General features: G+C 47.9%; 1 protein-coding gene across 1 annotated transcript; it reads left to right on the forward strand.

Moving 5' to 3' along the window:
* Nucleotides 1–11,089: 11,089 nt before the first annotated feature.
* Nucleotides 11,090–11,542, forward strand: LOC142765733 (neprilysin-1-like). The gene has a single exon (XM_075867250.1). It carries the CDS (start codon nt 11,090–11,092, stop codon nt 11,540–11,542), a length of 453 nt encoding a protein of 150 aa, XP_075723365.1.
* The last annotated feature ends 2,585 nt before the right edge of the window (nt 11,543–14,127 follow it).

The following is a 14,127-nucleotide window of genomic DNA, read 5'->3' on the forward strand; positions in this document are numbered from 1 at the left end:
CCAACCACTTCCACATCCTGCACGATGCCTGGGTGTGCACTCATTCTGAAGTCTGATTCGTTCTTATTTTTGCCATTAGGGCTCCTCCATGTCCACTATTTCCTTGTTTTTGGTGGAAGGTATTCAAAATCCGTAAATTATTGAGTTCTGTGAATTTTACTAGTAGTTCACCTCTGGCTTTTCTAGTACCGATGCCATAATCTCCTACTGCCTGGTCTCCAGCCTGCTTCTTCCCTACTTTTGCATGAAAGTCTCCCATCAGTATAGTATACTGTGTTTTTACCTTAACCATTGCCGATTCCACATCCTCATAGAAGCTTTCACCTGAAGCGCCATCATGGCTGGATGTAGGCGCATAAGCCTCTACCACTTTCATCTTGTATCTCTTATTCAGTTTAATTACAATACCTACCACCCTTCATTATTGCTATACTAGACCTCTATTTCGCCAGCTATGTTTCAATGAATTAGGAACCCCACTCCCAGTTCTCTACTGTCATCCAAGCCCCGATAGCAAATGACGTGCACAATCTGTAGCAGTAAATAGGCCTCATCTGTACTCCTAAGTTCGCTGAGCCTTAGTATACCCCGTTTAACACCATCTAGCTCCTCGAATAGTACAACTAGACTTCCCTCGTTAGATAAGGTTCTAGCGTTTAATGTTGCCAACTTCAGCTTCCAACTTCAGGTTCGCACTTATACCGTAGCACAAATATTAATTCCAAACTAAACTGCGAATTAGGAACAATTAGGCATATACTGAAAATAAACTCCACAATACACCAAAATCTCGCAAAAATAAAAACACTAGAAAGGTACAATTCAAATTTCAATCAACATAAACGCAACAGGGTATCTGACGTTCCTGGTTGATCCACTACCTGTGCACATGCGCCATGCGTGGAATCTACCGCAAGGTTTGATTCTTCCTTCTGCTTCTGATTCGTTGTAGCTAACAGTGTGGCTGTTTTACCACGTTACCTTTTGTTGCACGTTATAAAGAAATTTTTTATTTTCTTAAGCTCCATTCTCCACACACACACACACACACACACACACACACACACACACACACACACACACACACACACACACACACACACACACACACACACACACACACACACACACACACACACACACACACACACACACACACACACACACACACACACACACACACACACACACACACACACACACACACACACACACACACACACACACACACACACACACACACACACACACACACACACACACACACACACACACACACACACACACACACACACACACACACACACACACACACACACACACACACACACACACACACACACACACACACACACACACACACACACGGCCGTGCTAGAAACGGTAGAGACTATGGGCACGCTTTGCGTATAACACCATAGCCCATTGTGTCGTCCTTGCGAAGCTAGATAGCACAAATGACGCATGCGCGTGCTTTTAAAGATAGTCTTTCTTGGAGACCTTCGACAAAAAAATATTGGTCTGTCTGTCTGTCTGTCTGTCTGTCTGTCTGTACATTTGTCTGTTTGTTCACCCTTACAACACCTTAAACTGCCCTAAACGGATAACCCCATTAACAACGCCCACCAATATTGCTCAAGGTTTAGCGTTTATAGTTGTGCGATTGTCGATTAAAAAGCAATCATTGCGCATACCTGAGGCACCTTAACAACTCTTTGAAGTTTTGTCTGTCTGCCTTTATACTAAAAAGGCACACACGAATAACTCTAAAGAATGTAGCGTTTATCGCGCTGCACTGTCAGCACAGCGCGAAGCTCAAAAAGGTGTTTCCAACGCTTTGCTACGACGTCACTGTGGCGGCACCTGTCCGTCGCTTTGCGTTCTACACCTTATCACCTCCAAGACTGGCGCGCATCTTTTTCCGCGGGCTGCGCGCCTTCGTTTTCGAAAAGAACTGCCAGATGGCGCTTATGTCTAACGTACCTGGATGTGCTTGTTCGCGTCCGCTACATGCTCAAGGCACTCTACCGCAGTGCCTCCAGAAAACCATTCGCAAGTTTTCTTGCGCAGAACATCTAATAAACGCTTTGTTCACTCTCTCCAGATGCAAGACTATCGTCTTTCGGCTACATTTGCGGTGTAACATGCAGATTAGGAACCAATTTTTTTTAACTGTCAACCTGCCGGTTTGGTTAGTGTTCCTGCGCGCGCTAAGTAGCACTTACGCAGTCAGCGCCGAAGCTTAGAAAGAGGATAACGGAAGGAAAATGCGTAACTTGGACTCAAGATACTACTTGCGGGCCGAAAGTGTTTACCGGATAATCAACGTAGCTGAAAGGACACTTCGCATTGCTTTTTTTAAGCTGCATACGTTAAAATGTACAACATGCATTTAGGTAGAACTTAAGCATGTTGAAATTTCTTGTTTTCACCGCAAATATCCTGCGGGTTCCTAGAAGATACCTGCTGCGGTGGACGCATTGTGGTGTAGGCAAATCGGCAGAGGCGCGTGTACTGCGAGATCTCTGCGAACGCTATTGCAAGAATACCTGATGGTTCAAATTTACATAGGCCTTAACCGTGGTGCCCCTCATGTTCACTCCATGGTTTTCTGTCATAGAACTACTAATGAGCGTACTTCGAAAGACCGGGCCGGCTAAGAGGTACAATAAAAGACGCGTGCGCAGTGCGTGCTTTCGAGCAACCGTCAGATGGTACCGCTGTGCTGTTTGCGTAGCACTGCCGTGGCCTTCAGAATTTGGAGCGCTTCTCTACATTACATGCATGAGATGGTTTTCACACCATGGCCTAACACTTACATTCATTCGGTGCGTCGTGATGCCTTGATATGTATACATATTGTGGGCATTCGTCAAGTGTTTCTTCTAATATATGCATTATCATAATCTTCATCATCTATCTGGTGCCTGTCCTCACCTTCACTGGGTGTCACAACAGTCATCATCGGGTGTGCGCGCTCGGTTTCAGACTGCCTGTTCGCTGCTGCACCTTTGGCTGAATAAACGCTGTCTCAACCCAGACGTCATACGTGGTAGAGGTGGATTTTTGGTTCTCGGTTCTCTCCCACCCCGCTCGATTCTCTGGAGCTACGTTCAGGCCGCTGATTGTCCCCACTGTCTGGCAGCATGTCACAGAACGAGCCTGCCGGCGCTGCTGCCATCTCTCCCCGCCGTCTTCAGCCGCGCCTTCTGTTTACGTACACAACAACCAGCGTGATCCCCCTCTCTTTGCTGGTCCTCGCGGGGAAGACGTGGAGGACTGGCTCGATGAGTACAGCTGAGTGAGTGTTGCTAATCGCTGGGACGATAGCGCCAAGCTCCGTTACGTCTCTTTATACTTGACTGGTGTGGCGAACACATGGTACTTTAACCACATCATCGACGTACACTGGGCGACCTTCGAGCAGCAGCTCCGTCACGTTTTCAGCACACCGGCCATTCGGTCCGCAGTAGCGAAGATAACCCTCGACACTCGCCAACAACATTCCGGTGAGTCGTACACGCCGTACAATAAGGAAGTTCTTGCGCTCTGCCGATGGGCCAATTCATCTATGCCAGAGTCCGACAAAGTACGCCACATTATGAAGGGAGTAGGTCCTGTTGCCTTCAATGCCCTGGTTGCTCAGAACCCGGCTACCATAGCCGACGTCGTCGCGACATGTCACCGCCTCGATACTCTGGACTCGGTTCGTCTACAATTAGACATAGGTGAACAATCTAACAGACCTCTTCGTTACATCATATGAGACATAATACGTGAAGAGTTGCAGAACATGGGCTTCCCACCTTCTCCGCCGTGTTCTCCACAGTCTACTGGAGCAGCATTACGTGATATTATCAGGAAGGAACTGGCATCTCTGAACTCTCCGGCTCACGTCCAGTCACCCTCGTCTCAGCCAATACGAACCTACGTGCAGGTGGCTGCTGTGCCTCCCAGCGAGGTAAACTAGGCGTTGCTGCTACCATCCTACGCGTCGGTCGCTGCCGCTTCTCCCCTCAACTTTCATTCGATCCCGCCTGGCCCTTCTTCTGCCCACCTGACCACAGTCTTCAGGTACTCCGCATAGTTTGTACCCTTCCCCCTGACGCTCATCTCGCCCAGTTTGCTGTTACTTTGGGTATCACGGCCACATTTTTCGTTTCTGCCACAAGCGCCGGCAAGACGAGCGCCGCGGTTACGACTTGCATGAATGACATACTTTGTACTATCAAGGTCAACGCCATTCATTGCCTCCTCACCAGTCTCCCTCTCCGCGCGCATCGAGTGCCCCTCGATCGGAACAGCCGGCACTCCAGACGCCGTTCACCATCGCCCTTTCACTGCTCCTCCTCCCCACTTCGGCCTGCCTCATTTGTCACTGCCAGTCACTCGAAACTAAGCGATGCAGTTTCTGGGGGAAAAACAGCATTTTGAATTATGTCTAATATTTCTCCATCAGGCCCGTGCAACATAATTTCGGTTGTAGTGGAAGGAGTGTACGTGGATGCTCTGGTGGACACGGGTGAAGCATTTTTTGTTGTGTGTTGATATAAGCCAATGTCGGTAAAAAGTGATGACCCCCTACGATGTACCCACGCTGTTTGCTGTCCTGGGGTATACCATTTGCCTTTCCGCTTTCTGTACAGCCCGCGTTTTTATTGATGGTATCCGACATCCCATTCAGTTCGCCGTCCTGACTGACTGCTCTCACCAATGAATTTCAGGGTGGCATTTTCTTTATTCTGCCACCGAGGCTATTTGCTGTGGCCAACGCGTCGTCAACCTAACAAACACGGACTGCACGCTCAACGACGACCCCAAGGGGCCACTTCGTTTGACAGTTGCGGAAGATACCAAATTACCACCAGGTCAAGAGCGAATCGCAACTATTACCTCCAAGGACATCGACCTTGGCGACGTCTTGGTCTCACCATCATTTAGTTGCGTCAGTAAAGGCATCATTCTCACTTCCGTTGTAGTTCAGTTTCTTAATGGTTCCGCACTTGTCAATGCTGTGAATACATCTGAAAAGTTCTACTTCCTCAGAACACCATGGTGGCCTGCGTGACGTTTCCCGAGCCTACGTGTGCCATGCCACTTCATGCCGTCTCCTCCAACGACAGCCCAAGGGGTGAGCCCGCTTCTTCTTCCGCCTTTACTGTAGCCGATAGCGACGACTTCACACCTTCACAGACGCAACAGCTACTTGCTTTGTTGAAGAAACACGCAAGTTTCGTTGATGTTTACTCCTCAACGTTGGGCCGCACTACTGCTGCAATTCATCGAATCCACACTGTCGGAACATCTGTTGTACGCCACCAGCCCTGCCACGCGTCTTCTGCTGAGAGAAAAATTATCGAAGAGAACGTAGCTGACATGCTCAAAGAAGAGATAATTTGCCCTTCATCTACCCCTTGGTCGTTGCCTGTGGTTCTCGTTGATAAGAAGGATGGCTCCGTGTGCTTTTGTGACGATTACATGGTGCTAAACAAGATGACTTCCTTTAAGGCGCGAAATACTTTTTAAGCCTCGACCTGCGTTCGGGACACTGGCGAATTCCTATGCACGGATAAAGAGTAAACGACATTCGCAACCCCCGACGGGCTATACGAATTCAACGTTATGAATTTCGGGCTGTGCAATGCGCCCGCTACATTTGAGCGCATGATCGATACCGCGTTACGCGGTCTCAAATGGAAGATCTGTCTCTGCTACTTGAACGACATTGTCATTTTTTCGTCAACGTTTCCTCAGCACCTGCAACGTTTCGATGACGTTGTTATGTGCCTTGCCACCACTCGTCTCCAACTCAACAAAAAAAAGCCGTTTCGCCACAAAAGTTATCAAGGTTTTGGGCCACGTCATGACCAAACACATAATTTGACCGAATCTGGACAAAATTGCGGCGGCGCTTTGCTTTGCGTGCCCCGAAAGGCCAAAGGAGGTGCGAAGTTTTCTTGGTCTCAACTCCTATTTTCGCCGTTTAATGCGGAAATTTGCATGAATAGCGGCTCCACTTCACCAGCTTCTTGCTTTCAACGTGCCCTTTCTGTGGTCGGAAGAATGTCAAAGGGCATTCGACCTGTTAAAGTGTGCCCTCACGTCCGAACCTGTACTCCGCCACTTTGATGAGGCCGCACCGACCATCCCACATGCTGACGCTGACGCTAGCGGCCGCGGTATAGGTGCCGTTCTGCTACAACGCGACACCTCTTCACAAAAAAGAGTCGTTGCATTTGCCAGTAGAACACTAATCGCGACCGAGACAAACTATACCATAACTGAGCAGGAGTGCTTGGATGTGGTGTAGTCAGTGCAAAAGTTCCGTCCCTATCTCCACGGCTGTCATTTCACGATCGTTACGGACTACTACGCCCTATGCTGGCTTTCCACGTTGAAAAATTTGACTGGACGCTTGGGTCGATGGATTCTACGTTTACAGGAGTATGACTTCGATATCATTTATAGCTCAGGTAGAAAACACCGAAACGCCGATGCCCTTTCCCGCTGCCCGCTACCAAATACCCAGCTCAGCATCGGTAAAAGTTCAGCCATCACTTCTACTGCAGCATCCACGCTCCCCTAAGTAGACCAGCTATTATCGGATGACAAGCGCACACTTCACTCCTGCCAGTTGTCTGATCCGTACTGTAGGCGTAATATGGACCAGCTCTCATGAACTTCCCTTCCACCTAACGCGTGGCATTGTCGTCAACTCTTGCGATTTAGGCTGCAGAATGGTGTTCTGTACCGTCACGTCTACCATCCTGATGGTCAACGCTTGGTTCCCGTGTTACCACACTCTCTTCGACTTGACGTGATTAAAGCCTTCCCCAATGACTTGACTGCCGTACACCTTGGTATTTAAAAAACTCACGACTGCATTCGAAGTCGCTTCTAATGGCCTGGTATTTCTACTAGCATTGTGCGCTACGTCGGTTCCTGTGTCCCGTGCCAGCGTTGTAAAATCCAGACAACTGCACCAGCCGGGCCTCTGCAGCCAATTCCGTGCCCCACAACGTTATTTGAGGTTGTATGTATCGACCTTTGTGGCCCTCTGTCCGTCACATCTACTGGCAAACGATGGATAGTGACCGCCATAGACCATTTGACACGCTACGTGGAGGCAACGCCTGCATTAACTGCCTGTGCTTCGGAAGTTGCCGACTTCATTTTGCACGCCATCATTCTGCGCCACGGCGCCCCTCATGTATTTCTGAGTGTCCGTGGAAGGATGTTCATGTCATAAGTACTAAATGAAGTATTGCGCGCCTCCGAAATAACGCACAAGACAGCTTCAAGCAACCACCCTGAGAACAATACTCTCACCGAGAGATTTCACCGTACTCTTGCTGATATGATAGCCGTCTACATCAGTCCAGAGTACAAAAACTAGGATACTCTACTACCTTTCCTCACCTTTGCCTACAACACGGCCGTTAAGCGCACCACCGGTTATTCGCCATTCCACCTCGTTCATGGCCGTTACCCTACTTTCTTCCTCGACGTTTCCTTTATCAACAGTGATGTCAACTCGTCTCTGTCTTCGATCGAGGAATACATTTCAAGACTAGTCCGGTGTCGTGACCGTGCTCGCATCAATACGGAAGCGTGACAGCAAGATCGAAAAGTCATTTATGACGCCTTTCGTCGCCTTGTATTCTTCCGACCTGGTGACGAGGTGATCCTGTTCACACCTATTCCTACACCTGGTCTGTGTGACAAGTTTCAGCCACACTTCATTGGGCCTTACAAAGTTATCGAACAGACTTCGCCCGTTAATTATCGTGTGACTCCACTTGTCGTCCCAACAGACCGCCGTGACCGCACCACAGATATTGTGCACGTGTCTCGCTTGAAACCCTTCAAGTGACGTTCTCTGCCGCATTAACTTGCTATGGCCAGGTTGGCCCCTTCGATGTGGGGGGAATTAAGGTGGGTATTCGTCATGCACTTCTTCTCATATATGCATTATCATAATCATCATCATTCATGTGGGTCCCTGTCTGCATCTTCATTGGGTGCCACCCCAATCATCATCAGGTGTGTGCGCGCTCGGTCTCAGACTGCCTTTTCGCTGCTGAGCCTTTGGCTGAATAAACGCTGTCTGAACCGAGACGTCATGGTATCTGTATATATAGTAAAACGCGAGGAAGAAAAAATACAGAAAAAGCCTACGGTGTGCGGAATCGAACGTTGGACCTCCGCGTCTTGAATCTGAGGTGTTAACCCTTGAGCCACCAAGGGATACCGCCCCATCTTTCACTCGTACTTTGGCCCGCTTAGAGGAGAGGAGTGGACGATCTCTCTCGTTGCCTTACCTCCTGGTAGGATTATACGCCTTGGCTAGCGTAAGGCTTGCACTGGAAAAATTATGTTGAAGTTAATTAGCGCACGAAGGTGACTGATATCGTTGCACAGTCACTGTGAAAAGGGCGCACTTTTCAGACACAGCGAAGTAACAACTGAGACGCTTATTCGCGTCTATCTGTACCTATGAGTACATTTTGTGCGTCATTTGTGCGAAAGAAATGCGGGGCACGTTTAGATATTCGTGCCAATCTGCGCGAGACCTTCCGATTTGTTGCTATCACGTTCATTACTTCGCCTTTGCCGCAAAGCTGTGACTTTTTCCTGTGTTTTTTTTCGTTTTAAAGCATTTTGTAAACCTTTACTTCAGTTGGTACAGTGTCTCAGATGTTTTTTACCTTCAACCACAATTACATCTGTGCAATCAGTTGAATCGCTGTTTTATAGTTATGAAAATGAATTTTTTTATTTATTTGTGGGGTTTAACGTCCCAAAACAAACATATGATTAAGAGAGGCGCTGTAGCGAAAGGCTCCGGAAATTTTCACCACCTGGCGTTCTTTAACGTGCGCCAAAATTTGAGCACACGTACCTACAGCATTAGGCCTCCATCGTAAATGCAGCCGCCGCACCCGGGATTCAATACTGAGACCTGCGGGTCAGAAGCCGATTACCTTAGCCACAAGACCACCGCGACGGCGTCGAAGTGATATCGTCACGTTATAAATACGCGAAGACCACTTATTATAGAGACATGTCTGCGAAGCTTTCTTTTTTTTAGAAAATTGTGTGGTTGTGGAAGAATTATTGAATAATGGACACCGAGAACTTCAAGAGCATTATGTGTGTACCATTATTCAACGGTCTAGATTTTCTGGATTCGAATATATAGCATGCTCCGTCTTTCACGTGTACGTTGCCTTTCGTAAAGTGTGCACTATGAAGCTAAAAAGTTCAGTGAAATCGCCTCAGAATATCATTGCCTCTGCCCTCACCATTACCATTGTCCTGTGGTAGTATTTTTAATTTCAACCTTATGCGCCATTTCAACCAAGGGTGAAATCCCAGCCTCTATGCCTTACGGTGGAGTTTTACAACTTTCTATGTGTCCTTTTTTCACTCAGAATTGACGTTTCTATGCGCTAAACATTGTTTCATGTCATTACAGACTCTGGGTAATGACGAAGCCCCGGCGCCAGCCACAAGTGAGGAGGTTCCGACACGTGCTCGAGAGCAACTCATTGTGGCGGTTGTCCTGTTTCTGGTGGTGCTGCTGGCGTGCGCCGTAGCAGTCATGCTTTTCTTCAGACATAAGAAGACGGTTGGTTACTGCATCAAAGACGCCTGCATCGAACATGCCAAGAGACTTTCTGCCACGATAAACGCCAGTTATGATCCGTGCGTCGACTTTTACGCGTTTGTTTGCAGTGGTTGGCAAAAACACTTCCCAGAACAATCTCTTCAAGGCAAAATGAACGAGGACGCCCGGATCGGCATGTTAGAAGAGCTTTCCGCAGATATTTGGTTTCATGGGAGGGCAACTCGACTCTACAACAAGTGCATGGATCCGCAACAGAGCGATATACTTGCCAATATTTTATGGCTCACCGCTTTCATGAACTCTGTGAATCTAGAGTGGCCCTTTAGAAATCCCAACGTTACTAAATTTCGGCCACTGGAAATCATGACCAATGTCTCGGCCAACTACGACTTGAATTTTCTCTTCAGTTTGCAAGTCATTACCAACTCAAGTACGGGCAAGGTGTTGTTGTTCAAGAGGCACTTCAACGGTGCAGCCTGGCATGATCGCATCCAGAAACCCCTGAGCCCCGTCGACTACGCGAGAATCGTTAAAGAGCAACTAAAGGCATTGCAGCTAGCAGATTATGTCGACTACGAACCATCGCTGCTGCAGAAACTGGAGAAGTCGTTCACCGACGCCAACAACCATAAAACTCAAGGCAATCAGTCATGGTTCCTCATCGGCGATCTCGACACCAAGACAAGCAGCATTGAGCATGGCCTTTGGTTGAAAAGCCTCAACAGCGCGTACAGCAGGCAGAGTCTCTTTTGGGTTACAGACAACTTCGCAGTAGCTGAAGACCTCAGCATTTTGAAAAGCATTGACGCTTTGTTTCGCGAATACTCAGAAGTAGAGCTATCGATCGGAATCGCCTGGATGTTCATCCAGTCTCACGTTTGGGTGGCTATCGGAAAGGTGGCTTCATGTTCCTTGACAATGTCGAAGAGAAAAAGAAGCTTGCGTGCCTCGAGCACGTGACTGCTCGCTTCGGGCTTCTCCCTTCTCTCGGGCACATATTGAAGGCTTACCCAAATGAAGAGGCCCGCCATGAAGTCACAGACTTCATAGAAAATATCAGAACTCGCTTTAATACTATCATGCAGAAGACCTTTTGGATAGATCGCGAGATACGAGAGACAGCGGTGCGCAAGATAGAGAGCATGTACCTGAACACCTTGCCTCCAAACCAGTTCTTCGTGGAAAATTTCAGGAAGACCCTGTACCAGCCCTTTCCTGACACTAACAAGGTGGCATTCATGGAGCTCTGGTTGAATGATTCGTACGTGTACCAACAGCTGCAGCTAAACAAGCACTTCAACAATGTCTACAAAAAGCAGCGCACATATCGCTATCAAGCATACGTGTACACATATTTACTGAATACAGTCGACACAGATTTATTAGCGTTCGAACCACCGCTTTTTTTACCGCGGAGGAACGTTTGCGATGAACTATGCAACCACGGGAACATTAATTATGAGAGAGATAGTCAAAAGCATTGACCCGGCAGGCACGTCGATTGACGACCGTGGCGAGATCATTCATTGGTGGGGCAAATCCGAATCGGCCGAGTACAACAGCCGTCTGAACTGTGACCTAGGCCAAGAAGACGGTCAGGCAGCGATGAGCGTAATGCCTATGATACCGGCGCTGGAGGTGTCTTACAAGGCTTTCAAGGCTGCCGCTGAAGAAGAGGCAACCACGGGCGGTGGTGTGGAGGACCTTCGACTTCGGGGACTGGATGACTTTGTCGATGAACAAATCTTCTTTATGAGTTACTGCTATGCGCTTTGTGGCAAAAAAGATGATGCCAGCCTGCGACGAGAATGCAACGTGCCGCTTCGGCATTCTTCTTTCTTTGTTGATGCTTTCCAGTGCCCTGAAGGCTCCCCCATGAACAAGCCGAAGAAGTGTACATTTTTCGAGTGAACGCTTTAATGAAATTGTGCAATTATGGGTGCTTCACCTTAAGTGTAAATACGATACAAAAAGAAAACGTAAACCAACTTTATTGCTGATTTTTTGTTAGCATGTAATACAAGTGGAGCTATTGGTCCAATAACTGATACGATGTTTTAATACACCTGTACTTAACTTCCATTTCTTTACGTGTGCAAGTCATATGTCGGACACTGGAAGTCGCCTTTATTACCGTCCGCGTGGAAAGATGCAGAAAACTCAAACGTAACTCTGGTGCCGCCTGCTTCTGATCTCGTGAATTGTCTTAGACAACACTGATGCAGCATATTTTTAAATATTTATTATATATTTTTTATCATTGTGGCTTTTAGGGCTTTACAAATGTCGTGACTTTGCAATATTTTGGTGAAAACATTGGCTTCATACCAGTTAGTACTGAATGATGATGAGTGGAGCGAAGGTTCGAAGGATCATATCGGCCAACCGTAAATCATCCACTGGCTATGTCCATGTGTCTGTCTATCCATCCGTCCTCAGTGTCTATGTCCATCTGTCTGTTGGACTATCCGTCCGTCCGTCCATCTGTCTATCTGTCTGTCTTTCCGTTGGTCTGTTTCGCTCTGTCTGTCTGTCTCTCTGTCTGTCTGTCTGTCTGTCTGTCCGTGTGCCCACTTTTCAGATAATTGAATCGAGTACTCTTACTTCGGTACCCAGTACTTTTTAAATAATCATAATTCTTTGTAGCAGGCCAGCGATTACTTGCTAGGAATTTGGTGAAACTTTTACGTAGTGGCTGATGACTATGAAGAATTATGCTTTGAATATGTGACACAGGTATTCCGTGATCAAGAACAAGTTTTGTAATGGTTTGTAGCATTGGACGCAATTCACATTATTTGTGACACCTGGTTGTTCTGGTTTTCTAAAACGCTTCATTGCTCATAATAACGCAATTCCTGTCACGAAATGAAGCCTGCCTAAGGCAAGTTTAGAAATTAGTTCCAAGCACTGACGTGACTCAGTACAGAAATACTGGGCCGGCAGGCAGTGGACTAGGGTTCGAACTTTGTTGTTCCCTTGGTGTTTTACAGCGAAAGCTGTTATGGAATCACAACTCGGGTTTCACGCAGCGCCGTAGTTGTCCGACGCCACGCCGGTGTCCGTAACCACATCGCGTGAAATTAGCAAAAACACCTAACACCAATGACACAGTGGGGCTCGAGCCCGGGTCCACAGGGTGCCAGCCCAGTATTCTACCACTCCGAACAACCAAGTCCCACAACGGTGCTTGGGACTTGTCGGCAAACTTGTATTAGGCAGGCTTGATGTCGGGAAAGGAGTCGCGTTATTATGAGTAACAAAGCGTTCTAGATCTGCTAACGAACAACCATGCGTCACACAATGCGAATAAAGTTAACGTATGGCTCGTCCAATGCTTCTACTCACTACAAAAGCTTCGTCTTAATCACCTAATAACTGCGGCACATACCTACATCAGGCATAATTCCTCATTGTCGTCAACGTTTGACACTAAAATCCTCGCAATAAGTTAGGGAATACCACGCTTCTCAGAAGAATGCCGAAGCATAGCATTGCGAATGGTGGCCTACTACCCTGGAGTGTTTATTAGTATAGCCTTAGTGGATATCCAGCAAGTGTGATTGCAGGAGTTACCCAATGAGTGTTCAGAAAGGTGGTGGTGGTGGTGGTGGTGGTGTTGCAGCAGGCGGGGTTAGCCTGGCCTGCATGGCCGGCAATTGTTCCGCCTGAGCATCTCCTTAATTTGGAAAATGTCACCACGTGTCAGACAGCCCAGTGTCTCGCAGGAAGACCAACAAAGTTCGTTGCACGTTCCTCCTAGTTGCCGCGGGTCCTTCAGGAAAGATGATGTCATCAACTGTCCGGTGCCTATGACAGCCTTTTCGCAAGGTGCGGATCATCGCTGCTCTTTGCGCATCAAACTGTGGGCAAAGCCAAATGAAATGTTCAATATCCCCGATGTCACCACAGAAGGCACAGAACGGGGAAGCGTATCTCCCAGTCTTGAATGACCAGGCCGGGGTGTATGCGGAGCCGGTTCCAATGCGGTACAACAGCGTCGCTTCTTCACGAGAAAGTCCATGAATTACGCATGCTTGGTGTGGAAACCTGTAGATCGCCTTGAAATGATTGCGTATCACATCTTTGTTGTTCTGGTAAGTCTTGGGAGTTCTTACTTTTGGAAACGATGTACGTGCTTCGCATGCAAGGGCATCAGCCTTTTCATTGCCCTCAATGCCAACGTGGGATGGGATCCACTGGAACTTTATATTAAAAATCTTGCCATTTAGGTGTTTGATTAGTGCCAGAGATTGCCTGGTGAACTTTTCTTGAGGTAGGCCACGATGCAGTCTTTGTAGCGCCGATTTGGAGTCCGTCAGCACTACAACATCTCGTGCAGAAATGGATCGCAGTTTTCGCAAAGCCGCCGTAATTGCAGCGCTTTCTACCGTTGTGGACGAAACCACGCGATCCAGGCGGCCCGACCATGACACGCCCAGGCTGGGTATGCAGAAAGCCGCTGCGCAGCTATCAGTCTGTGTGCACACTGATCC

This window comes from Rhipicephalus microplus, chromosome 1 (assembly GCF_043290135.1).
Source record: "Rhipicephalus microplus isolate Deutch F79 chromosome 1, USDA_Rmic, whole genome shotgun sequence".
In the NCBI taxonomy this organism is placed as follows: Eukaryota; Metazoa; Arthropoda; class Arachnida; order Ixodida; family Ixodidae; genus Rhipicephalus; species Rhipicephalus microplus.

Excerpts from the sequence above, each read along its gene's own strand:
- LOC142765733 (XM_075867250.1), top strand. The coding sequence starts at position 11,090 with ATGAGAGAGATAGTCAAAAGCATTGACCCGGCAGGCACGTCGATTGAC.